At 27.0% G+C, this 26,824-nt stretch overlaps 1 protein-coding gene across 3 annotated transcripts in view; it reads left to right on the top strand.

Annotated features, from left to right (window-relative positions):
• The first annotated feature begins 3,451 nt into the window (after window positions 1–3,451).
• LOC132928210 (alpha-actinin, sarcomeric) overlaps window positions 3,452–26,824 on the top strand; it is a 32,120-nt gene continuing 8,747 nt past the window's right edge. For 2 of the 3 annotated variants that reach the window (XM_060992725.1, XM_060992726.1), the window contains exon 1: window positions 3,452–3,978. In XM_060992725.1, the coding sequence (XP_060848708.1) occupies window positions 3,859–3,978 (120 nt within the window). In that variant the 5' untranslated portion in view covers window positions 3,452–3,858. The remainder of the gene's footprint in view (window positions 3,979–26,824) is intronic. The other variant, XM_060992724.1, reaches the window with a different exon arrangement.

Below are 26,824 nucleotides of genomic sequence, written 5' to 3'. Positions count from 1 at the left end.
CATATCAATATGCTTATGTACAAATTGAGATACTAATTTTCGAAGTTAAAACATAAAATTAAAAATTAACTATTAATATATTAAAATTAAGTACATAACATGCCAATTATTAAAAAAATATTTCTTTAAGATGACCGTCATCTTTTGTGCATTCCTATACAGTAATACTTGATCATAGTGTTTAAGTTTTGAAATTAAAACAAAATTATCGCTAATAGGCTCCGAGAGTCTGAGCAGCCATATAAATATTAACTAGATACCGTTATTTGTGTAAAAAGATAAGTTATTACAAAAGTATACGTTGTTTAAGTACCATTAGATCTGGATTTAAATTAATAAGTAAATAAAAAAAAAAAAAAAATTACAATCTATAAAATCATTTATTTTAATTCCGAGACTGCGTATCTATTATTTTTTTTTATCTAATGAATGTTTGATTATTATGCTATTAATTATAATATTGTTATCTCAATAATTGTTGAGCTATAATAACTGTTAGATTGAAAGCTAAATAAAAAAAAAATTGTGTACGATTAATTTATTTAATATTTTTGGTTATTATACATTTATACTAATTTAATATAAACCTACCTACTTAAGTTATTTAAGAAATATAATTCATTATTATAAGCGTGATTTTTCTTTTAGGGTTTGCAGGCATGCATGTAGGTACCTATACTTCCGAAGAACTGATTAATGGATACAAAATATAAAAATAAGTATAATTTAAAATGTTTTTTCTAAAAAAGTATTTTAAATATATTTAAATAAATCCATCACTATACATGTATATTTAAATATTTAATTTATTGTTCTAAAAATAACCTGTGTTAAAAATAAACGAAGTTTCTCATAGTAGGTATCCTCGTATTTGTTTCCGTCAATAACTTCTAAATTATTTTTTTTCAGAACTGTTTTTAGCAAATTAATCTAAATAAAAAATGTATTGAAAAATTATTTTATTTTATTTAATAACTAAAAAAAGGAAATTGGTTGTATCTTGTATTGAACTTATTGGACCCCTTATAGATAAAATAAGTGTTATAGGTGGTGATAATGGTGATATTATCTGGGCACAATATTGGCACGCCCGTACGCACGCCTATTATGTAACTATATAGATTTCTGATTTCAATAATATCTTAAAGAAAAATATGCAATTGTAAAATTAAGAGAATTTAAGTGCATTATTCTTATTTTATTTTATCGGAAGTTTTTTTTTATTTTTAAAGGATGACGGATGTGTATAAGAAAGGTTATTTCAATAATAATCAATTTAATACAATTGCAATTTCAATTCATGATTCAATTGTACACGTTTCCTTGATTTAATATATATATTTTTTAAACAATGTATTATAAATTAAATTTTAAGGAAATGAAGCGATTTCAGATTTGTATACCCAAAGTTTTAAATTGAAAAAAACAAAGATATTGTACAGCACATACAGCATTCAATACTATACTGTATAAACTATAAAGTACCTATTTCAAGTATTTATGATTACTATTTACATAGATATAATAATATTATAGAATTGGCAATTGACATAATTAATTATTACTCCTAGGCGTGTCTTCTTCTAAACAATAAAATATAAACTCGGTGGTTATAAATGTTATAATCAAATAAAATATAAAACCGGGGGAAGTTATTCTGCTATTATTTAGTAGGTTTCGAGTACATCTAGTCATTGAGTAGGTCACTGAAATATTAAAATAAATGTGTTAAACTTGAATTCAATGATAAACCATTAAATATGAAAAAAGATTCTGAGAGGATGGTGTTTCCTTAGTATATATATAAATATTTTAGAATTTAAATATAATACTATTTACTAGTACCTACTGAGCGTACCGTAGAACAATATGAACGTGTTAATCGGTTAATGCTATAAATAGTTTGAAAAAAATTTAATATTTTTAATATTTCGATGACTATTGTCTATTTCATTAAATTGAGCATAAAGAAAATAATAATATACGTTTACATTTTTTACAAAATGTTATAATTACAGTAAAATAACTAAAATTGTTATTTTTCGTTTAAATATACAATTTCGTATCACCGCCAATAAAGATTATCACACACGACACACCTAACGTCACAGGTTTACCTATTCCAATTTATTAAAGGTAATAGATATAAACTAGGTTTATAATATATAATTAAGCCTCAATTAAAAATTCATTATTGGGTCTCAGCACACCAGGCACTCATACTAAGCTTTGGTTCCTTTTAAGAAATAAAATTTAAAACTTAATTACTATTTTTATTTTTTATGGGTGTATACAGTTTTTTTCATTTTGAACCATTTTAAATAATAATAATAAAAAAAACTAATAAGATTAGCAAAATAATTATGTATGCATAAAATTGTAATATTATAAATTTAATTTATTTAAGCAAATATATAGGTACTTACTGTACCTATTGTCCTACTATATATTACTTTTTACTTTTTAGTTATAGTAAAAAATCAATTTTATCTTATGTGTTTGACACTACACATAATACTATATAAAAATATTGTTAAATGTTAAGTACTATTGAGTACTTCACGCGAATAAGTAAAAACACACCTAATAAAGTAATAACAATTCATTATTGAATATGTTGATATTATTAATTATTTTATGTAAGACGTAAGTCAATAATTGTATGGTAATACCATTTAGGTATAAGGTATACTATATTGAACCACATTGTTCAAAATTATCATTTTCAGTAATTTGTAATTTGTATCATAATTAATAATTATATGATGCACCTATTGTAATATCAATTCATGATTTAATTTATAATTTTATATTTTTTTGTAATTAGAGGATTTTTTATTTTTGAAATTTCTTTATAATGTAATATAACTTGTGACCACTTAAATATATAATAAAATTAAATGTGTTTGTTTGTTTTAGGTAATTATATAGGTATTTTAAAATGTTAGCTAGTTAGCTTCTATAATATTGTTTACCTATCCGATTTCCGTCTGTACAGAAGTACTTATATACCAGTTATACCGACGAATAATGAGTAGTAGGTACCTGCTATAGAAATATAGACTACTAGGTACTATAATATTGCAATATTGCTTTTTTTTTTATTAAACAGCAGTATTTTACTTTAGCTTTTAGCGTAATATAATAATAATTATTATACCTTTATTGGCTTTATTACCTTATATTATGAAATACGAATTATACGTATACACTACGTACGTAATAATATCATCGTAACCTACGGAGTACGGACTATGGTGTCACTTATTATAGTACTCGCAAATATTACGATTGTACGTAAGAAAGAAAAGTCGTCACCCGGCGCGTGGTCACACTGTGGTCGTAGGTTTTTTTGTCGTCGGCGGTGGGAGCAAAGCCGTGGCGTGCGTCCAGCTGTCACGGAGTGGGAGTCGGTTGCAGGATGATCGCGGGACGGGCGCAGGGGACGAACGAGAACGCATCTGCGGCGCGTCAACAAAACAACACGGTCCGCTTCGATGTATATACGCGTAACCGGCGGTCGTTAGTGCGGTTTTTTTTATCGTTTTAACTTATATATATATTTATATATATGTACATGTATATATAAAAGTAATAATATACGCACGCAAAAGTATAAATATATATATATGTATATTATATAAATATATACAGCCAGTGTTTAAAATACCGATCTACCGTCGCAAAGAATCATAAAAAAAAAATTGTTTTTCATTTTAAAATAATTCGGTACATTTTTCTATGGTGTACCGCCCGGCAGTTGTAGAACCGTCGAGATAACACTTTGAAAATCGAACTCCAAACGCATTCGTCGACGACCGTCGCGAAGGAATAAAACACCCGCAGTGTTGTTTCCAAATGATCACCATGAACAGCCATTCGAACGACATCGACTACAGTAACGGATACATGGAACCGGAAGAAGAATGGGAACGGGAAGGGCTGTTGGACCCAGCGTGGGAAAAACAACAGAAAAAGGTAAACTTTATGTTATAAAAATCCTCTGCCAACATAGTGCTACCTGTAAATTATATTTAGAATTAATCGAAAAGGTGTTTACTTAATTGCACTAAGATGACCTGCTGTTATCGCGAAATGCGAATGATCGGTCACAGTTGTTGTCTTGTAAATCGTATTTAAAAAAAAAAATTAGTTCCCATACTATACATACTTAAGGTAAGTAGATAACAGCTACATCTTCCAAGGCTCGGGTATTTTCCCATCATCAAAATAGACTCGTGGCTTAATTTGATTACCTTCTAAAGTTTGCACAGTGATAACAATATCTGGTTTCTGACTTTCTGTGGCTTAAGAGTTTCCACAGCTCAAGTTACATATATGACCTCTATATATAATTTTAGTTTTATTTATATATTAAGCTAGTAGGTACCTACTTGTTGAATTATTGTAAAGAAAAATATAAACATTCACATAAGAAAACAGTAGGTACTGGGAAAAGGCTTTTAGTAGTTTAACCTAACCTAACCAAAATGCTGTCATGTATTAAATATGACAGTTTATTATTTTAGATTTTTTTGCCTACTTGCTGATTTTTATTTTATGATTCAATATTGATTATAATGCTTAGCTTACATATGATAATAAATTTAACCAAATTAATTGTATTTTAGATTGGTATTATAATTTATTATTGTATTAAAATTGTGATATACATTACAAAATGATCTTGTTGTCTCAAAAGAAGTATGAAAAATATCCACAGTTAATCTTGATATTAAAACTTATTAGATTTGATTAGATGTAAGAAGAAAGTTGTATTACTTATATAATAAGATTATTCTTACGTTAGCTAATTTTCAATTTTTCTATTGAGTTAATGATTTACCTAATACTAATTAGTCAGAAATGTTAGTTTGATTTTACAATTGAGTTAGGTATTTAATATACTAAAGTTTGTAGATATTAACTGAAGAAAATAGCAGTTTTATAAATTGTAATTGATTTATAAAATAAGTCAGTTTATATACATTCAGACTTGATATGAATTAAAATAGTCTATCTAAACTTTATACCTTCTCTATTACAGTATTACTATGTTCTTGTAAGTTGAAGTATTTTCAAAATAATTTTTATTGGTATTTGTCATTTGTTATTGTAAACTTGGCTCACAAAAGTTCTAATCCTACACATCACCTATATTTAGTTTTGAAATGTTGGCAGCTTTTCCAGAATCAAATAGACCTATAGTCTTTTTTAAAGTTAACTCTTTTAAATTATTATAACATATATTATAACCAATATTTTTTTACTAATCTGTTCATCAATGTGAATTAAATTAATTTTAGTCTGTTGTAATTTCATTAATGTTGACATTTTAACAATTAATAATAGTTGATATAATATGTACATTACATTAATTAATAGTAGGGATATATAATATCTTATCTATTTTTTTTAACGATTCCTACCTATGCAATTTAGTATTAAATGTTTGACATTTTTTAGACAGTTGATTGTAGACATTTATTTTTATTTATTTTAGGATGAGTTAGGTGAGATAATATGAAGTACTTAATAGTTATAGGTATTTCATGTTTTCAATTTTCTAAACTAGATAGCTATTTGTATTAGGTTTAAAAATATTTTGCTGTAAAGAATGTTATTTATGATATTTTAATTACCTATTAGAAAATAAGCTCTAGAAGAGACATTAGTAAAACACTAAATTAATCTTAAATGTGAATTCTCATGAACATAATTAACTATATATTAAAAATAATCAGCAACCTATTAAAATTGGTTTATTAAACATGTTAACTGTTAGATTTTGGTAGATATTCAAATTTGGACTATATAATAGTTAAATTCCAAATAAGTTCCAAAGTAAAATATATATATTTTTATTTAATTTAATTTTTTGTGTAAGATGCTATATCGGTGTTTCTGTATTCTGTGTTCCTACTATGTAGTCTAGTTAAACTGATCGAATATAGAGTCAACTGAACTGTGACCGATCTCCTAAGGTTTTTTCATGTGTGAAAATCGAGGCCACTACAACGGTCAGTCCAATCTTCACGGTGCTAACCTCTAATATTTTTTCTTTACTAAGGATATAGGTATTATATTGCCTGTGTTGATTGTATACTTATACATAATTCTATTCATTGTCTAACTACATAATATGATGTATGTGGTGAATCAGAACACTAGGTCAATTCATTCATATCCTATTTTTAATAAGTAATAATAATATATAGTTTTAGTTTTTCAGTTGGGTCGATTTATTAATGTAATATTAAATATTAATAGCTAGTGTTGAAGATGCCCTTAGCTGTTACTTAGTGTTAGAGCAATTATCCTAATGACTTTAAAGGTTATCTAGGATGTAGGTTGTAAATAAATTAACTGTGTTTAGATTATGTAGTATTGTTTTTAATTTTCTTCATATATTAATTATCAACATTTAATTTATTTGACCTTTAATAATCGTGCTGATTTAAAAGTTCATTTTATTTATTCTATCAGGTATTCTTTAAAAAATACATTGAAAATTGACCTAGTGCAATATTTTTTTTAGTACCTATTACCTTATCACAAAAATTTATATCTACCTATTAATAAATGTGGATAGACTGTCATAAGTCAGTAAGAACATATTAATAGAAGTTTTTATTTCAGCTTAAAAATAAGTAATGTTTCTTAGTACCTATTATTATCATTCAAAATATTTTTTGTATCTTCATTTAAAAATCAATTATGCAAACTTATTTATCATTGTTTTACTAAGAAAAAAGTCTGTTCAAGTTTATTTATCATTAATAATTAAATATTGCAATTATAATTTTATTATGTTTTTATTAATTACACCATTATATTGGTAATTGATAATTTATATTGATTTGTTAATCTGTTGTATAAACTTGGGTATAAACTTTAAATTTTAAAAATGCATTTTATTCATAGTTTATTTTTAAATCTGATAAACTCTAATTTCTAGTTACTGATTAGTGATAACTGATGAGTTTTTGCGAGAATTTATAATTTATCGTGTTTATATTAAGTATATGACATTGTATAGAGGTTGTATTAAACAATTAATCGGATAATCAACAGGGTATGTCAGACAACTCAGACAACACTAGATCATCGTTTCTCAACCTTTTTATGTTCCAGTTAGTACACCTGCTAAGTTTTGAAAAATATTTTATTATAATACCACTTAAAAAAACTCTTTAAAACATAGTTATGAACATTTAATTGAAATTAATGAAAGGCTCTTATTAAAAACTTAATAATTTTTTAAAACGTAATACCATTAATAATTCTTACTTTTTTTCGCATACCACTGATTGAGAATTTTTGACTTATATGATTTTCATGGAATTGTTCTGTTTAGTAGATTTTAATATTATTATTATTACTTAATATAGTATTTCTCAATATATTTTAGTCATTGAACTTTATCAGGAACTAGAAATTCTTATTTTTTCAGTTCCAACGAAAAGAGAGCCAGCTCTCGTTCATCGTTTGAATCGTAGCTCAAGTCGAAAATGTTGTTTACCAATTTATTTTTTCTTAAATTCTTCACAGAACCTTTATTTTAGATCCTACTACAAAGGCTTAAAGATGCCTTTATTTTTTAGTGTAGATAAATCAACTCGTAGGTAATGTGGTGTTATTTTTGTTAGACTTTAATTGTTTAATTATTGGTACTAAAAGTCAAGTCAAAAATATTATTTAAAGTTTTTAACCCAATTTGTGTAATAATTTTATTGTTACGAGTAATTTTATTGGTTTTGTGTTTACTACGTAATGGTGTAGTTGTAGTACTTGAATTGATTAGGATATTAATAATGCGTCTAATATAATGTATTATATATTTGTTAAGTGTTTCGTGACCGAATATAAAGAAAACATTAATATAGGTAGGTATTTAAATTAAAAATGCAAGAATCCTGTTTTATATTTTATATTCAGATTTCAGATTCTTCAATAATCTTACATGAGTGATTCTTTCGTTTTGAACTCACATTTTCATTGCTTGTTTTGTATTTTTATTCAACTTTCTCGATCATAATTTTAATTAGTTCGCTGATTTACTATCTTTTATGTAGATAAAATGTAATATTACTTATTGTCAATAACCATTTATATGCGGATACACTGTATATTGTATAATATGTGTTTGTGTTTACAAAATGTTATGTATACTGCGTTATGTGTATAATGGCGAGTTGTGGTAAATGGAGTATTCCATAATTAAGTTATTCAAAACATATATAAAATTGTGTAGTATCAAAGAGGATAATATAACTTTTGACCACCTATAGGTACCTATTAATCTAATTTTATTAATTTTAATTTCTAATCATTGAAACAAAATAAATTTGGGTAACTTGTGGTATTAGGCATTAATGTATTATATAATTTAGTTAATAGCTATTAAGTATTAATACTGATGATAATTGTATTATAATACACATGTAGAAACACTAATTTATTTATTATACTTTATTAGATTTATTTTTGTTTGTTTCAAATTATATTTACATTAATATTCGAAAAATATATGGGTTGGAATGAATTTTCTGAAATGATGATTAACTTAATTAGGTTTAAAAATGTTTAAGCATGTATAGCCATTGTAGGCATATCTCTGCATATTATGCACGACTATTTCCTATCGAATACTCATTTATTTAATTGATGGTTATCCCTGTCGTCCATTGTGCACTATGGTGATCTGGTGTAAATAAATAAAAAAAACGGACTTAGGGTAAGTTTCGTTTTTGAAATATTTAAATTTGTTAGTTATTGTGTGTCGCTAAATTGCGGCGGTGATGCGAGAAGACAAAAACAGACGGACAAAAGATTTTTCTTAAATGAATATAATTAGGTATATCAAAGAGTACAGGCCAAAATTCATACGGTATTCAGGCGAGATGTCTCGCAACATTTTATTTCTGCGATACGCTCACCACCCCACCGCCTATTTCCGCTCCAGTGGTTTATCTGTTGTTACGCCGCAGCTTCGTTGACGACGAATTGACGACTAAATACGCACGGGAAACGGTCTGCGTAGATGGTTTCGGACGGGTTCATTTCGACGCGCTCCCTCTCACCTCCTTACCGTTCAACGAGACGACATTGAACGCGCGTTTGATTTTTCTTTTTGTTATTAAAGCCGACATGAAAATAATAAACCTGTGTGTGGCGGACTTGTCAATGATTTCCATCGAGGGCCTTCCGCGACGATCACTGCTATATATATTATAATAATAATATAATATATGTGTATATATCGGTTTAATTATAGAGCCACAGGAATTTGGTTAGGACAGGGATGTTGTAACCAGGATTTTAAAATGCGGGGAGGGGGGACAAACTTTAAATACTTGTTACTAATACTACAGTTAACAATAACGTTTGTTTTTATATTAATTTAATACAGCCGATGGGGGGCATCTGGTTATATTAGGTATATTTTTCAAATTATATGACGTGTTAGGCATATTTAAAAAAAAATGTTATATTCTGATCAGTCTGATCGTATTATTTGACAATAATCATACATTCATGCTCTTTTATATTATATGGTCATCTTTACCATTCACCTCCTTAAATTAATGATTTATGTTTAAGAGATTGACCAAATTCTACTTTCTTGATGTGAATGGATTTAAATTTTTTTTAAATAATTTATCTTATTAGACTCTTTTCTAGGTTGTTGTAAGAATAGTTTTTGATATGTAAATTGAAATTGTGTTTAAATTTTAAATATCCTATATTTTGTAGGATAAAAATAGTTGTTCACAATAATCTAGGAATTAATTTCTATGGCGATTTAAAGTTTAAACTGCCACTAATCACTATTATTATAATCAGATGCTTAAAATCTCCAGTTAGTTGAGATTTTTTTAAAAAAAGTTACCTTTATTCATTTTTTTTATGACGGGGAGGTGGGATATTCAAAATATTGTTTGTATTGTTGTCGGACACTTTGTAAAGATATGTTTAGCTTTTTAATTGGATGTAAAAAAATACTTTGTTTTATGTTGCCGTTGCGCCGTTGCCAAGTGGGATTTTCTTTTTCTTTTAATCGTATATGGATAGAAACGATGACGATTTGTATAAGTCCGTGTAGTTCGTTACTTGGTTGTTACGTCATTATCGCGTCAGAACGCAACTGCTGTACCTTTCGATACCGAAAGGTCGACGACGTGATCCGTCGCGGTTGCTTCCGTTATCGCGTTTACGATTCATCTTCCACCAATTTGACTCCCGTGTGTTCATAATTTCATATATTATGTAGGTATATTATCACGCGGGCGCGGTTATGTACAAACAATATTGTAAGTACTGTTATATTGAGTTCCGCCCGTCGTGCAGCCGTACCCGATTCATGGGATAACAATATAATATAATATTGTTATTAGCGTCCGCCCATCATTTGGTATAGGTATATATATAAAAAAAAAATACATTCGAGGTTTGACGAGCTACCGTTTGTACCTACTTCATTACGATTAAAAATATTATAAAAGATACTCAATGAATGCAATCATATAACATACGTATGTATTTTTACAACGAAAATTGACTTGCGATCATATATGAATCTATAAGTTGATACTTGATTGTAATAGGACCTATGAGATCAGTAGCTACCTAAAATAAACTGTGTATATGTCACCCAAATTTTAAAAACAATTTATTGGTTGGGCCTTGGGGATGAGTGGCCGAGGGAGGGAGATAAGATTCTGCTAATACCTATCACCGATTGCTGTTACTAATTTTCTAAAGTTACCTGATTAGAATTGAAAATATCATCCATTCTCACCTACAATAATTGAGATAATTCATCGATTCATAGTCCTTATCATATTATATTAGTGAATATTTATTTTATATTTTATACTAAATAAATTAAAATATTAATATACACTAAGTATTTTTTATTTTATAAGCTGCGGAAGATTTGTTAAATCATTTAACACGAGAATCGTGAAAGCTGTTCCCATACCCATACTTTTCGAGTGCTTTCGTTTTCGCACGAATTTTTCTACTTTGTATACCACATTTTGCTATACCTATGCATCCGGGAAATGAGTGAAAGTGACCTGTGTTTTAAATTATAACAATAATAGTAATAATATAAAGATATTTCTGGTACACAAGTTGAGATCACGATTTAGCGTATTTTTGAACAGATTTTTGCTATATTAGACTGCCCTAAAATAATATGTTTTCAATTTTCGTTTCTATTTTAGATATATAGTTGAACATTGTTGTTTGTTTACAAAAGGTCTTCTGCAAAGCATGTTTTGAAAATTAAATAAATGATCATAATTTGTATATTTTAATCATTACTTCCATCATGGTTATTTGTATAAATCAAAAAATTAATTGGCCATTATATTTATAATAATAGACGGTCATTTTTTTTACACATTTTGTAATTTTAACATTAAAAATGTTTAATCTTATAAATAATAAATAATGTATTAAATACGTATACCTCCGTCTACTAAAAATTATTTTTATGAAAATATAATATCTATAATTTTTAAATAGAAAACTATGACCTAAATATAACTAGGTAGATTATTTCTGATGATCTTATTTTAAATTAAATTTTACTTTTATAACGAAACACACTTTTAAGTTATTTTGTATAGTATATATGATATAGGTATATAGTTCGAAAAATAAAATACACTTATGTATTTCTTATTATTGTTATTTGTAATGTATACATATTTAATATGTATTATACCTAATTTTTCAATAATTCGTCGAGCATAATATGTTTAATTGTTAAATATATAAAGTTACTAATAAAGCTTCAATCATTCGCGTATGACTCATGTGATGAATAGTTCGTATTGTCTATTTATAAATGTTAAGCTATATATAATACATGTATGAGTTATATCAAATTATTTATATCATCTAGTTCTCTGTCGAGCAGATGAAAATATAATTTCATCAAGGTTTTTGTCCGTCCTAACGAGACGTTCATCATATTGGGAGATTAATTTTGATTTAAGATAAATGATACCTTGGCATATTTTCTATAATTAAAAACTGTATCAGTTTAGTTTTTGATATTAAATAACTAATATTTAAATTATTATAACTATATTTATAAATACAATTTTAAATAGGTACATATATTCATTCCTGATCATAATACACCTTATAAGTGTTGGTAATTTTCTTGTAAAAATCTAAGGATCGCTAATTACTTAAATTTATGATTATAATTATAACAGGAATAATAGTATATAAACAATTTAACTAAATAAATTAAAACTAACTTAACATTTAAATTCACTGAATTTTATCATATCAGTTTAATTAATTAAATTTTGTATATTCATGTATACCAGAAGCCACCCCTATTTTTGAAAATAATTTTGTCAAATACTTATCCATGTATACATAAACAAAAAAGTAAATAAATAATAAAAACATATCATTGTAAAATCAATATGTACATTCATTATTCCGCTCAGAATTTTCAAGATAAGTATTTTTTGTTAAAAGAATTGTACACTATAGGCATACAACGATAATATGTAATTACATAGAGCTAATATAGTTATTTAGGTGGATTATTTTTTGCTGTATAAATACTTAAGAAAAATTTGAACGATAATAAATAATTATTTATACAGATTTGTTTAACTGTCCCAATTAATATTATTTTAGATAATGATAAATATAAATTCTTAATCCTTATTGAGTATCCACTTAAAATTTAAATTTAGATACTTATAGCTATTTATGATTAAGTAAGTTGTTCGGTATACTTATATTACAATTTTATAATATGTAATGAAATTTTGTTTAACACAAGATAATTGTAATAATTTGTACGAGTTAAATTACTATAGTTTTTATTCTAGTAATGTGTGGTTATTGTTTTTTCTTGGATAATATTGTTTATAGCAAAATAAGTGTACTGAATAATCTCTAATAGTGGTATAAAATAGACACAGATAATAACTTGGTCATTATTATAGATAATCACTTATCAGTTATTTTCCAGAAAATTGCGAAAAATAGAAATTTACAGTAAAATTGTATATATTTTAAAAGTTATAATAGTATTTTTGTGGTGTATCTATTATATTATGAGCACTTTAATAAACTCAAATTGTTGTTATAAAAAAAAAATTAAATTAAGTTTTTTTTTTATTCTGGAATAATCTAATATCGTCTAAGACAGCAAAAAAGTATTCATTCATTTTCAGTTTTCATCTTGAAAAATGTTAATGGTATATAATTTATAAAATTGATAAAAAAAATAAAAAAAAAAACTTTCGACTACTAACTAAATTAAATTTGTTTTTATAAACACTAAAATGTGAAAAATTAGAAAAATTTAGTTTAGCTTTAAATCATATTAGTTATTTTGTATTTGATTGATAATTAATTGAATTTATACTTTGTAGTATTATTAATAGCTAAAAGTATTTTTTATTGAAGAATTAAATGAAGCGAGACGAGTGCCCAACGTTCTTTAAGTATAAGTGTATCCGCTCTTATTTTTTTGTTATTGCTAGTTTGACATGTAGAAAATAAAAGATAATTTAATACGCTAGTTTCAAATTGCAATACATTTTGTTTTAAATTTAATTTTAATTGTATTACAACGATTTAAGTACTTATGACTTATATGACTTCATTGGTTTCTACTGTAACGTAGAAACGTTTATATTTTAAATTAGATTTATGTAATATATAAGACACCCTATTATAGGTTTACTTTATAGTAACAATACTAACAATATAAATGTGTATATTTCATTGGATTTAAACTCAAGTCGATGCAAACGATCGACCTGACCTGCCTGGCATTTTACCAGATTTAAATCGTAATAAAAACGATAAGGTACCCAATTATAAATATTACATTGCTCCGATTTCGGAAAATTGTTTCCGGATTTGACATCCATTGAGCTGGCATAATGATTATTAAATAATAACGTAGGTACACGTGAGCGTTTGGCATTTTACTTTGGTGCGGTAGAAAAAAGTAGTGCGTATTTAATTTTCCCTTCAGGATTTTGGGGGACAGATGGCATAGAGCAGTTTACCCACCACACGCACACACACATGAGCATCAACCACACACGTACGCATTTACGTATATAATATTATTATACATACATATATACATAGTACGATTGGGGCGCCTGCAGCCGCCTCTGATATTTATAGCTTCGCCGTGGATCCAGTCGGCCTAGATCCTCGTTTATTTCTGTGTGACGGCGACCGGCGGAATATTTAAAATAGACGCGCATGCGCCACGCCGACCGACGGCTGCTTTTATACATGAACAGCAGGCCGTGGCTCTTGTAGCAGCAGCGCATTATGTTACCCCTCGGTGGCCGGTGACCAAAAATGGGCCGACACGTCGCCGCCGCTGCCGTTCGACCAGCTGCCCTCTGTTCGGACCGTCGCGCTAGCACGTGACGTCCCGCGCGCATATCCCGCGAAAGGCTTTAATATGTTTATCGTTTTTCTTCCCCCCGTGTCGCCTACCTGTTGCTCTTGTCATCGCTTTTGTCTCTAAGAATCACTGCCAGTAGACTGGCCTTTTTATTGTAATTTATATAAACACTGTGTTTACAATAAGGATGGCTAAATGATTTTCGAGTTCCACGAATAGCCTATAATATTAGTATAATTTATTATATGAATTTAAAGATCAGATTTGTATGTATTTTAATTTTTTTTACCATGAGTTCATGCAGTTCAACGGGAATCAGAAATATTGACTATTTGTTTAGTAGAGAATGTGTAGAAAACAATTTACAATGCGTATTTGTACGTGGAATTATGATTTATTTGAAGAAATTTGCATATTAAGCTTATTTTGTAGTAAAATGCCAACATTTTTTATATGATAAATCATGATATATTTATTTTATATTTTTTGTTAAGCTGATTTTTATCAGAAAAATTGTATGTAAAGTATTGTAAAAAGTAATTTTCATAAACTATGATAAGCAAACATTTTTATATGCTTAAATTGTTATTATATTATCTTAAAGTTAATTTAAAACCTTATCAAGTCTCGTTGATTTTCATAGGTGAGAAGACAAAAAATTGACATATTATGAATGCATATACATTTTGGATAAGAGTATATTTGGTGCATATTTAATAACTTTTATGCATAAATGTATACTTTTTTTAAAATCTTATTTAAATTATAATCTATGTTCTATGGTTATATTTAAGCGTACCATATACTCGAAGTGATCATTTTATTGTAAACAACGTCACTCACGTTTACCTCGTCCAAAAATGTAGAAAGTTAATTTTCGGGACGATGGGAAATAAATCGGTCGTCGCTATAGTATAGGTCACGTATACTAGAATAAACTCAGGGGCAAACAAAAACAGTTGTGGCCTACATTATATTTTCTATCATTGTTTCGAATTCACGATCTATTTTATTCAGAGCCTCATTCGTATTGTAAATTCTGTTATCATTATATAATATATACGGTATACGCTGTATAGTATACCTATACGCATTATACGTATATACTATAATAGTTATTAGTATCACTACGATTTAGTATAATAAATCATGGTTAATACTTTATGTTGTGATATCGAACGACGGTTGAATATATTGTATTATTTCCAAGCTTTAATTTAGAATTAGCACTGTTTACAACTATAATACAATTAGTACTGAAATTCGTCAATTAGGTGCGTAAATAATATATACTCTGTATACAAATGCTAACTATAGGTATAGTTGTGTAAGTGTACCTAATAAATAAATAAATAAATGTATTAACAGTTATTATAGAAACGATGATAAACTATGTCATCTAACATGATTTTACGTTTATAAGTATTATAACATAAAACATATTTTCGAATTTTTATAAAACGGGTCAACCGACTATCGTCCTCTGATTATTTTATTGAGATTTTCGTCAATTGTACATTTTTATACTCGTAGTATAATAGGTATATCTATACACTGTATACAATTTTATATTATGCTCGCACGTACCCTTCTCGTAGTTAACGGGGTTAGGGGAGGACCAGGGTGAACAATATTATTATTATTGTAATTGTATAACCTGATATAACTTACGCGTGGTTGGCGGCGTTCGTGTGTTTGATACAATACGTGCTGGCGGAAAAAAACCGCCATCATCACGTTTTCCGCGGCGGGTCGCCAGTGGTCACATTCCTACATAATAATCGTACTACGCCGGAGCAGTGAGCAATGGTGATTTAAAGTTGTGGAAATCAGCACGTTGTCGTTGCGTCGTTGTAAATCTAAATTCAATTACGGGTGGCTTATCGTGTTGCGGTCATAGTCTGCCGTAGTTTTGTTATTCCAAGATTTTACTTAAAATGTAAAAGTACGCATTTTCGGTTTTTAACTGTATTATATTAAATTTCGTAACGGCCGCGGCAGGTTGTTATAACTATAACCCACAATATGTAGCATGTTAAAATCCTAACCACGCCCGTGGAGAACCCCATAAACACACCAACTACACATCCGACATCCCGTGCATTATTTTTTTTATTTCGTTTCGGAACCATCAATCATATTTTGTATAATAGAAATATACCTATGCTACGTTAGTAAATTACCTATTATTTATAGAATGCAGTCGTGTCATCATCGTTGTTGATGATTTGTCAACTCAAATGTCAAACACAATCAATATTCGTTTATGTTTAGACTTTTAAGGTATAACATGAGGGGGTGAGGAATTCGTCTTGCGTAGGGCCACCGGAAAGTTGATTTGTGTTCCAACTATTAGAAAAGTTTTTTATCCGAATTCGATTTGTTATATTTTTATCACCTCATACTATTATTATTATTGAATAAGCGTAAACACGGTGGTATGTCGTTTTCGCGAACACTCAGGAGCAGGTCGGTGCGTGGTTAACTAAGGCACGTGACGAATTCAATTATGTCGTTATATATATTATATATTTATTATTTTCTCGGTGTCGAATTACACTTTTGAACACATGACGCGCGTGTGATGTACACTCTTCTTCGACAGTCCGACACCCCTTCCCACTATCATTTGTATATCACGTACGCACATGTCCGTTAAGGAAGAGTAGTAAAACCAGTTGTCATAATTACTGTGTCCTTGAACTTAAACAATAGTCGGGTAACAGGACTATTCGAAAAGAAAAGGATACGATTTCAGATTGTATATTATGTATTATTGTATACCTATATAATATATACATTATATACACTTGTAAATACTTGCCAGTTATGCATTATAAATATACAGGATATGCCTTTTAGGAGCCATGTGTAATAATTCTATATATATAAAAAAAAAAATCATTTCCCTGTTATGAAACTTGTGTATAAAATACATCACTATACTATAATAATATTACCGACTATTCTCAACAATTATATCGTCATTAGTTTTTAGTCTTTACGGTATACCCGGGATAGCCTCTGGCACATTTTTCCTTTTGTTTTATTTTTATCAATTGAACTCGTTAAAGGCGACAACGCGTGGACATCATGAACGACCTTCAGGTTACCTCATAGTATATACCATATATACACATTATACACAGTGTTTGCTGTAGTGACATAAATGTTGTAAAAAATATACCGAGATAGCATACATTAACCTAATGGATTTGAAGCGTAAAAATATTTATACTTTTTTGTTAATATAAAAATCGAATATTTAAAACATCATTAAAATGTACTGGATATTATGAATAAATGTTGAATATGTACTAATCGACTACCTGTTGCAAACTATCATATAAATAAATCTTAAATAATAATAAGATCAATTAACAGTATGTTTTATTCTTTTCGTCTTTTAGAAAAAAACGCCCAACTTAATATTGCTGCCATATATCTGTAAAATTACTTATTTTTAAAATCATGTTACGTATTTAATTAGGCAGTTCAAATTTTGTTGTTGACAAAAAAAAAATGTGTCGACAAAACGGCTGAAATTGTGTATGCTGCTATTAAAAATTAAATACGGTTTTTGAAGAAACTTTACCCACGTGGTGAAACGTGTTTTAAAATAAAACTATTCGCTAAGCTGAGCCAACATCCGAAAATATTTATTGGGTCGCTTTCCATGTTAGTGCATCGTTATATGAATTCATGTGTTCTATTTTATTCTGTGGACTTTTTGAAAGTGAAATATTGACTATTTTTTTATACAATCATCAAACATATGTTTGTAAATTTGTACTTATATAGTTCAAAACAAATATGTGTTGTGCGCTGATATCATTTTGATTACAATTATTCAAAATTTTAAAATATGTTAGTTTTACCACGAAAATCATTAATTTTAGTCATATAACTTGAAACTTCACTGTAAATTCTAGTCGAATTACAATGTAATAAATTATTATAATAGTAAAGTATAATAGATTTTGAGAAACACAAATCTCGTTTGTTTTATGTATTATATTCTGGTCTTCATTATTTCTTAACTTTTATAATTATAAATTGTATTTAAGTTTCTTTAATTTAATAATTATCAACCATTGATCAATACTATTTAGGTATTATAGTTCATTATGTTAGGATATTTTGCGTTATAGACATATTTATATCGACTATTACATTTTTCGTTTAAATAAATGTGTGTACATTGATTTGTTAAACATTTAAATTGGTATAGCGGTTTTATATACACTTTTAAAGCTAGGTCATAATTTGCATAATAATGAACATCTGTAATATATATGTATTGGCTATTATTATTATTTAAATGATAACATAATATGATATTGTTATTATATAATTATTATTATAAAATTGTTAAATTATATATGGATTTATAATAATACCTACCTATAATTAAATCAATATTAGTTCACAGATTATACATAATTTAATATTATTTTAAAACATGATAATTCTGATGCTTTTATTTCTGCTCCGGCTTCAGTGTAGACTTTACTTATCTAGTTGGTATTTATAATAAATGGTTTGTCGACGTTCAACGTAAAGGTATAGCACTATTATAGCGAATAAAATAGCTAAAACATTATTATATTTTCCCTTTTGCGCATACACACAAATACAATTTGATTCAATAGTACGTCAAATTAATCGTTGTGTGTTAAACTTCAATTGAAATAATAACACATTGTTTTTGTTGTTTATTATTCCATACATCCATTATATTTTTGTTCTTGACAGTTAGGCCTAGAAGATATGGGGGGATTTGATAATATACCTTTTAAAATGTTTACTATTTTTAATCATATTGACACCATTTAGCATTTTTCATTAGTAACTACAAACTATTTTAAATTCATCTTCTCATTTAATATCTCTGTAAAATTCAGTTAAATGTATTTAATATTTATATTATATATTTACATAATGAAACTGAAACATTAGTAATATTATGTGCATTTTTTTATGTTTAATTCTTTTTTTAGATTTTTTTATTCGGCCCCGATTAATAACGAGTGGGCAACCACAATTTTTATTCATGACATCAAGTGAAATTTCTATTAATTAACCAATTAAATTTTCTGGACTTCTTCCCAGAAATCAGAATTTATTTCTGCCTACCTCAAAATATTACTGACATGCATATTATATGTAGTTTATAACTGGTCAACTGGATTCAACTAAACTTTCGTTTCTAGGCATGATATTAAACATATTTACATAAAATACTTTTAAAAATGTAACGGTTAGAAGTTTTTTCATTTATTTTTAATAATGCATTTAATATAATAATTTGTAATATAATAAATAATAAGTACAAGTGGTCAGTGTATGTACAATATTTATATAAATATAACACGACCCCTCAAGCCTCAGTATCGTCAAGGCTTTATACAAAGACACTATTTAAGTTATTTGTTAATAACCATCATTGGCTACTATTTTGAATTTATAAATTTTTTTGAATGACGAGAAACTGAAGTGTTATACGAGCATCGATTAAAACGATGATCTAAGTTATCTTGATTTGTAACTTTTCTACAGTAGCTAATTCCGGGAACTTGCTTATTATTAAAAAAAAAAACGCTGCTGCATAATATAGTCGCGTCTGGTCGCGACATATTATAAAACAAATTAAATTGCATATTATATACTTCGTATTGTTCTCTACACCTACACAGTATACAATATTTACATTTAGCTGTTGTATCTTCTATTTTAATTAAATTTGAATGTACAGTTTTTTATTAATGTATATATAAAACCATTAAAACCTTCGTATAGGTGTGTAGTTATATTTATATAATAGTTTTTATTTTTTGTAGTCTGAATGAGGTCGTTGGTATGCGCATAGGTATCTCATTAGTTACAAAAAAAAAAATATATGCCAATTTAGTATATTATTATAATAAGTTTAAAAATCGGCATAATGTACGTATAGTAATGTCTAATTGTATGCCTGTTGGTCATTTTTAAGAGTACATTTTTACACTATACATACTACATTTAGACGATAGCTGCTATTTTCCTACTATCGTAGTCTGTTGACAATTTTATGCCGTTCCGTGACGTTCAACTGTAATATAATATAATAAAATGTACATAAATATAATAGTTCTTGACTTATAAAAGACCGGTAGATAACTATATTATAACCAGCCGCGTACGGTTTTAGTCGAAAGACCGCTTTTGCGTCAAGTTTTCTCAGATATTTCTTTGGACGTTTACATTTTATTTATTTATTTTTTAAATTAGACACGGTTCTTAGAGTAGGTCATAAATAGGTCACGCACGCATTTATCGGGCCAATAGTAAGAAGGAAGGGAAAAGAAGTACTAACTATTCCGTCCGCGAGAGAAACTGGTGTGTTGTTTTGTGTCAGGTGGCGGGCTAGCTGCAGCGCGGTTGTCTGACGTAGTCGTGATGTGGTATAATGACCTCTGCTCAGAAATTCTTAAACATATTATATATTATGATATCCCATAAGATATAATATTATCTTCGTATGTATAATAACGATGCTCATTGTTGCCTTTTATAAAATTGTATGTATTTGTTAAATTTAAATGCATTTATAATAGGTAGCATCGGGTATGTAAGCGCGTATATGATTGATAAAATGTATACAAAAGAAATAATCTGTACAAAATGTACTAATTGATCTCCGAGACAAATGTGATATTTTCGGACCATTAGGTCTTCGTTGGCATTCCAAGGTCCGGGATTAATCACGTTATTGTTCCTAAAAGCTTTTTAGTGGGATTAAAAAAAAAAAATTATATATTTTATCTAAAAATCCTTTTTGTTTTTATTACTAGCTTTACTCAACAGTTATTTTTTTATTGAAATTTATCCAACTGTAGAATAGTTAAGTCGTCAGCGATAGTAATCGCCATTCAACCATGATGCAAACGACTCGACGTTTCATTACAAGAATTGTGTCTCGTTTGGAATAATATTCTATGAAAATGAGTTAACTACTTTATGAAAATCCACTGTTTATTTTGATGAAAAAAAATATGTTTTTTTATTAGGTCTTTAACCTCATTTGGGATTTTATTGGCTATGAATACGAGTACTATGGTAATGTTTAGAATATTAGTCTCCTTATGTTAAGAATATTATAATAGAATAACACTTTACTGCAGTGAAAATTATTTAAATTAAATTAATTTATAATTCAAATAAAATTGAATTTTTTTTATACCATTGATAATAAAAAGAGCTATTCATTATTTAAAATATTTTTTCATACAACTAAACAATGGTTGTTTGCAGAATGCCAGGAAATATTTATTATTCTAGTCTTAAATTAAAAATTGCAATAATATTAAATAATTGTTATAAATATTTTTATTATAGTCCTACTACTATCAACTACTCATGAAAAAATAATTTAATAGGGAGAAGTAAGAGATTTTAAACAGTAGAAAACATTTAATTATTTTCTCATGGAATAATACCTGCCATTTATCACTTCTTGAAAATGTAGACAAGACAATATATAATTTATTTTAGATTTTGGTTTAAAATCTTAAATTTATTGTTACTATAATGTAATTTCACTTGACTTTATTTAGTTAGATCGTAATGTGTTACACGCTTAGCTAATATATTTCTTTCATTTGTGTAAAAATCTGCCAAAATGTTTTAATTATTGTAATATATACATAATTTAATCCTCTTGTACCTATGTACAAGTTGTTGTTGGTATAACATAATATATATATATATGGTACTGTAATATTCACAACTATAATATACCCTATTCCAACTATAAAATTGTTTATTTAAAAAATAAGCCACTCGAAAAACAAAAGTTTTTCTCTTTGTATAATTATACCTATTTATATAAGTATGTTCTACCAAAACAAAAATGTTCAACTTCAATGAGTGTTTGTCTATCATTTACATTTGCAATAGTTCCAAAGTAAAAAGCGTGTAATATAATGTAATTTAAACACATATTCATTAATTAAATTAACTATTTGAGTATTCCGAAATAATTTTGAACGCATTGGTTGGTAGCCAAGTTGCAACTACTTTAATAGCTTCTTAAGTTACTTAATAAATAACGTTTTACGTATATATTATACAACATTGACCGTTAACTAATGTAACGTTTTAACTAATTATTTTAAAATTTAAAACTGACAACTTAATTGTTTAATTTAGTTTAAGTTTAATCAATTTTAACACGTATAAACATTACAGACAAACAATACTTTAATTTAGTACATACATAATTGTGGCTAAAATAATATACAAGTTAAATACCTTTAATAAATACATTTCATTAAATGAGATATATGCTGATCACTGATCAGTGTAAAAATAAATTGGTTATACAACGTGTCTTTAGACAAGGGCAATGATCACAATTTTGGTTACAAGAAACGATAATGTTTCTGACGTTTCATCTTAGTCTGTATACGGGTCATTGGATGGATATTTGGCTAGAGTTAATAATGACGACTAGTAATTTAAGAAATATTGCGCTTTACAGTTTTTGAAAAATTATTAAATTTAAATTAATTTAAAATTATTTAACTTTGGTTATATTATCCAAAAATTTATCCACATTTGAACAACTTATTTTTTAGTTTCTTATCGAAGTTACTTGTAGTGGATGTGTATTTTAAGTTTGTCGTCATAAAACATGACGACAAATTAAAAATTCTTAACTCACTGGGTAATTATTAACTGACATACTTAAACATTGTCTTACTATTGTAGGGAATCTAAATATGTTTTACATGATCATAAATATTGGAATGAGATCTTGATATTTAATCTTGAAATAAATTTAAATATTATTGGTAACTAACTTAATTACTTATGTAAATTTGTATTTTATATAGATATTACAATTTTAAGTATATATTATATTTCTAAAATGTTATGATTACTTATGACTCATGGAATATAGATTTTGAGCAAATGGTAATTTATTGTATATAATACAATAACATTTTAGTGTTGTAATTAACAGTGCTTGACTAATTTAAAATCTATAATAATATAATATTATTGTTTTATTCTCAAATTAATCATAAAATATTTTATAAATCTTTTTAGATTAGTTAAAGAAAAAAATGTAATAAAAGTTAGAAATTCATTCAGTAAAAATAATTATCAATTAGTTAAAGCACCAAATACTGTGCGTAAAGATTTTTTTTAATTGAGCTTAATCAGTTTAAAAATATGGATGTGGAATTATAATAAACAGTTATTAAATTATAGAACTTTTAGGTTTAAGATTACCTGAATATATTATTTTAATATATTTGCCCCGGAAATATACATAAATTGTATAAAAACATAATAAATTCTCATTATTATAAAAATAAAAGGTAATCCGTGTAAATTCTTCAGTCATGATATTATTTAGTTGTTTACGTTTTTGTTTAATAACTTGATGTTGCTCGCATTGTTGTCTACGTTAAAAAAAACGTCACGATGTACAAAACCTTATCTGAGTTTATTCTAATTGGTTCTTCTAAACGTATACATTAAATTCTCTAATATCCTGGAATTTTTCTTTTATCATACTAGTTTACCGACATAGGCATTACAATTTTATTTAGCATGAAATTGGGCGGTGCTTATTTAAAAAAGGGTGATGTGTAGTTTTTTTCTAATCATATTAAAAAACAAAAAAATCAATACGTCAATTTATTCGCGGAAAGTTTCACAATGAAACATAAGGTTTTTATACGGAATCGTAAAGGGAAAAAATTCAGTCGATTTAAATAGGAAGGATAATTTCCGTTTAATTCAAGGCCATCTTTGAGATATATATTTTTATTGTTTGTAGATTGTGGGTTATACATATTACCTATAGGTATAGAGCCTAATGTTATATTAATTTAATAATTATTATACACCTGCGACATAATTGTAGACAATAGAAAAAGACCTCCCGTCGACGCCCGTGCTACATAAAAAACGAGTGTTGGCTTTACGCAATTGATCGAGGGAAAGAGTTTATACTGCACAGTGACGACGGTGTAAAATAAAATATCAATCACGTCGTTTGGTTATTGAAATTTTTTTATCCTGTATTGCAGCTGAAGACTAAATACGGAAATTGCATTTAAATCAATATATTTCGAGCAACATTTTCGTTGTGGTGATCACTTACAAGTGAATTTGAATTTATAATACCTATATAATAAATATAGCTACTATATGATTGAATAGATTTTATTTTTTGTCGTTAAATAATGCGCATATATTATTATTTATTTCGCAATTATAACGATATGAGATGACGAATGGTTATTTTTGCAAAATCATACTGATTGGCATTTCAGTATTTCACTTATATAGACGAATATATACACCATAGTTTATAGACATATTAAAGTTGATATGTGTTATGAATTCTTAGAATGTGCTTACGTCATTATTAGTTATTTCAACTATTTCACTTTTTATAATGTTCATAAAACTATCGTTTCTTGATCATTAGCGGTTGGCTTTCGTGATTTGTTAGAATAAAATATATTTGTGTACAATATAAAAATAATAGTAAATTGAATATTTAGTGTATACTACATAATTATATTTTACGGTTAATAGTCTAAAGTCTTGCTAATATTTATTTTAACTATTTAATTAATGATGTATTATGGGAATTCATGCTTTACAATGGGAATTATTTACAGAGAGAGTCATTGCCTATATTATGTATTTACTTAATTGTAATAGTGTCCAGTTATTAATGCGTAATATGTTTAGTTTTTATAATTTTCTTTCTGTATGGACATATAAATCGTAAATTATTTTTAATTATTTAACAAATATAAGTAATAAGAATATATAATATATAAAAATGCATTGAAATGTAACTATGTAACAGTATCTAAATATATCGATATAATATGTACCTAAGGTGTACTACCTGTATGTGATGAATAAGCTAAGTAAGTACATATTATTTTATATTTAACCATTTTTACGGTTATTACAACTTATTAAAAATATTTACTTAAGTTATATTATGAGACATGAGTTACATTAAGATTTTTGTTTGAACAATGTTCGTCTAATCCTCCAGCTGTTCCGTTTTCTTTTTAGAAACTGTTATCTATCACAAACATAATATTAGGTTTACATTCTTTTCTACGGCACGTATTAATTTTAATGCTTAAAACTAGAATCGTGTCGTAGAAAAAAAAAACTAATCAAATTTTGTATAATGGAATTACACAATGAAAATTAATTTGTAATATCAAAATTTAAAAACATTGTTGGTGACTTATTACGTTTTTCCACTAGTTAATGATTATGGACTCCGTGTTGAACAATTGATTTAAAAAAAAAAACTAATGACTATGTAGTTTTGTTATAATAATGCACAATAGCATAAATGTTTTAAATTTATGTTGTCTTCAGCGTGGAGGTAAACATATCTAAGTTGCCTAAGATACCAAATACTTTATTGTTGGTTTGTATCTATATCTAATATAAGTTTACGCTGATAAGCAGCGATAATTAATAAATTATAACTGAAGTAGAATTGCGGATTTATGGAATTTCAATAATGCTGAGTAATATTCAAGTATATTAAGGAGTCACGGAAGTAAATAATACTAAATATTTTAATTTCAATATCTATTGCTAGTCGATATATATCAAAATAATTATTTAATCTAAGAATTATCCTACATGATTAATTTATATTTTGTTTTCAAACGCATCATTAAGTATATCATTTAGAAAATGCAAAATATGTATAATGGTCTATTACAGTTTGAATAATAAGTTAATTGCATAAGCTTAGAAAAGAAATGAAAATTATCTTTATTTAATAAAAGTGAATACAATTTTATGCTAAAATATTATTTTAAAAATTTGGAGAATGGTTGACAATTGTTGACAATTACAGAAATGCACAAATTCTCCCCAGTCCCCCTCCCAATAATTAAACATATACATATATTACTGGTAATATAAATAATATAATATTACCAATATACCTTCTAAGCTTGTTTAAATTTATTATTTAATTTCTCTGATGCTAAATTGTCAAATACATATATTGAGATTAAGTGTAAATTTTAATATTTGAATATTATTTATGATAAGCTTATACTGTTATTCACTCACTTTATACTTATTCAAAACACTTCGATTATTGTGCATTCTTGTATAATATCCTAATCTAAAGTACTTATATAACAGGTACTTAACATTTATATAAAAATTTAATCCACACAAAGGTGAAAATAAATTTATAATTTGAGAAGGTTATGCGATGAATATTATTATTTTATTTATTAGGTAGGTACCTCGTACCACGATCGCATAATTGCTGCACTAACCAGAATCCGTGCGTTTTATATTCTTGATTTTTTTCTTGGACAATTTTCGATAACTGGT

This window comes from Rhopalosiphum padi, chromosome 4, assembly GCF_020882245.1.
Source record: "Rhopalosiphum padi isolate XX-2018 chromosome 4, ASM2088224v1, whole genome shotgun sequence".
Lineage (NCBI taxonomy): Eukaryota > Metazoa > Arthropoda > Insecta > Hemiptera > Aphididae > Rhopalosiphum > Rhopalosiphum padi.
The sequence above is the reverse complement of the archived record's forward strand: the minus strand, read 5'-3'. Positions and strand labels throughout refer to the sequence as shown.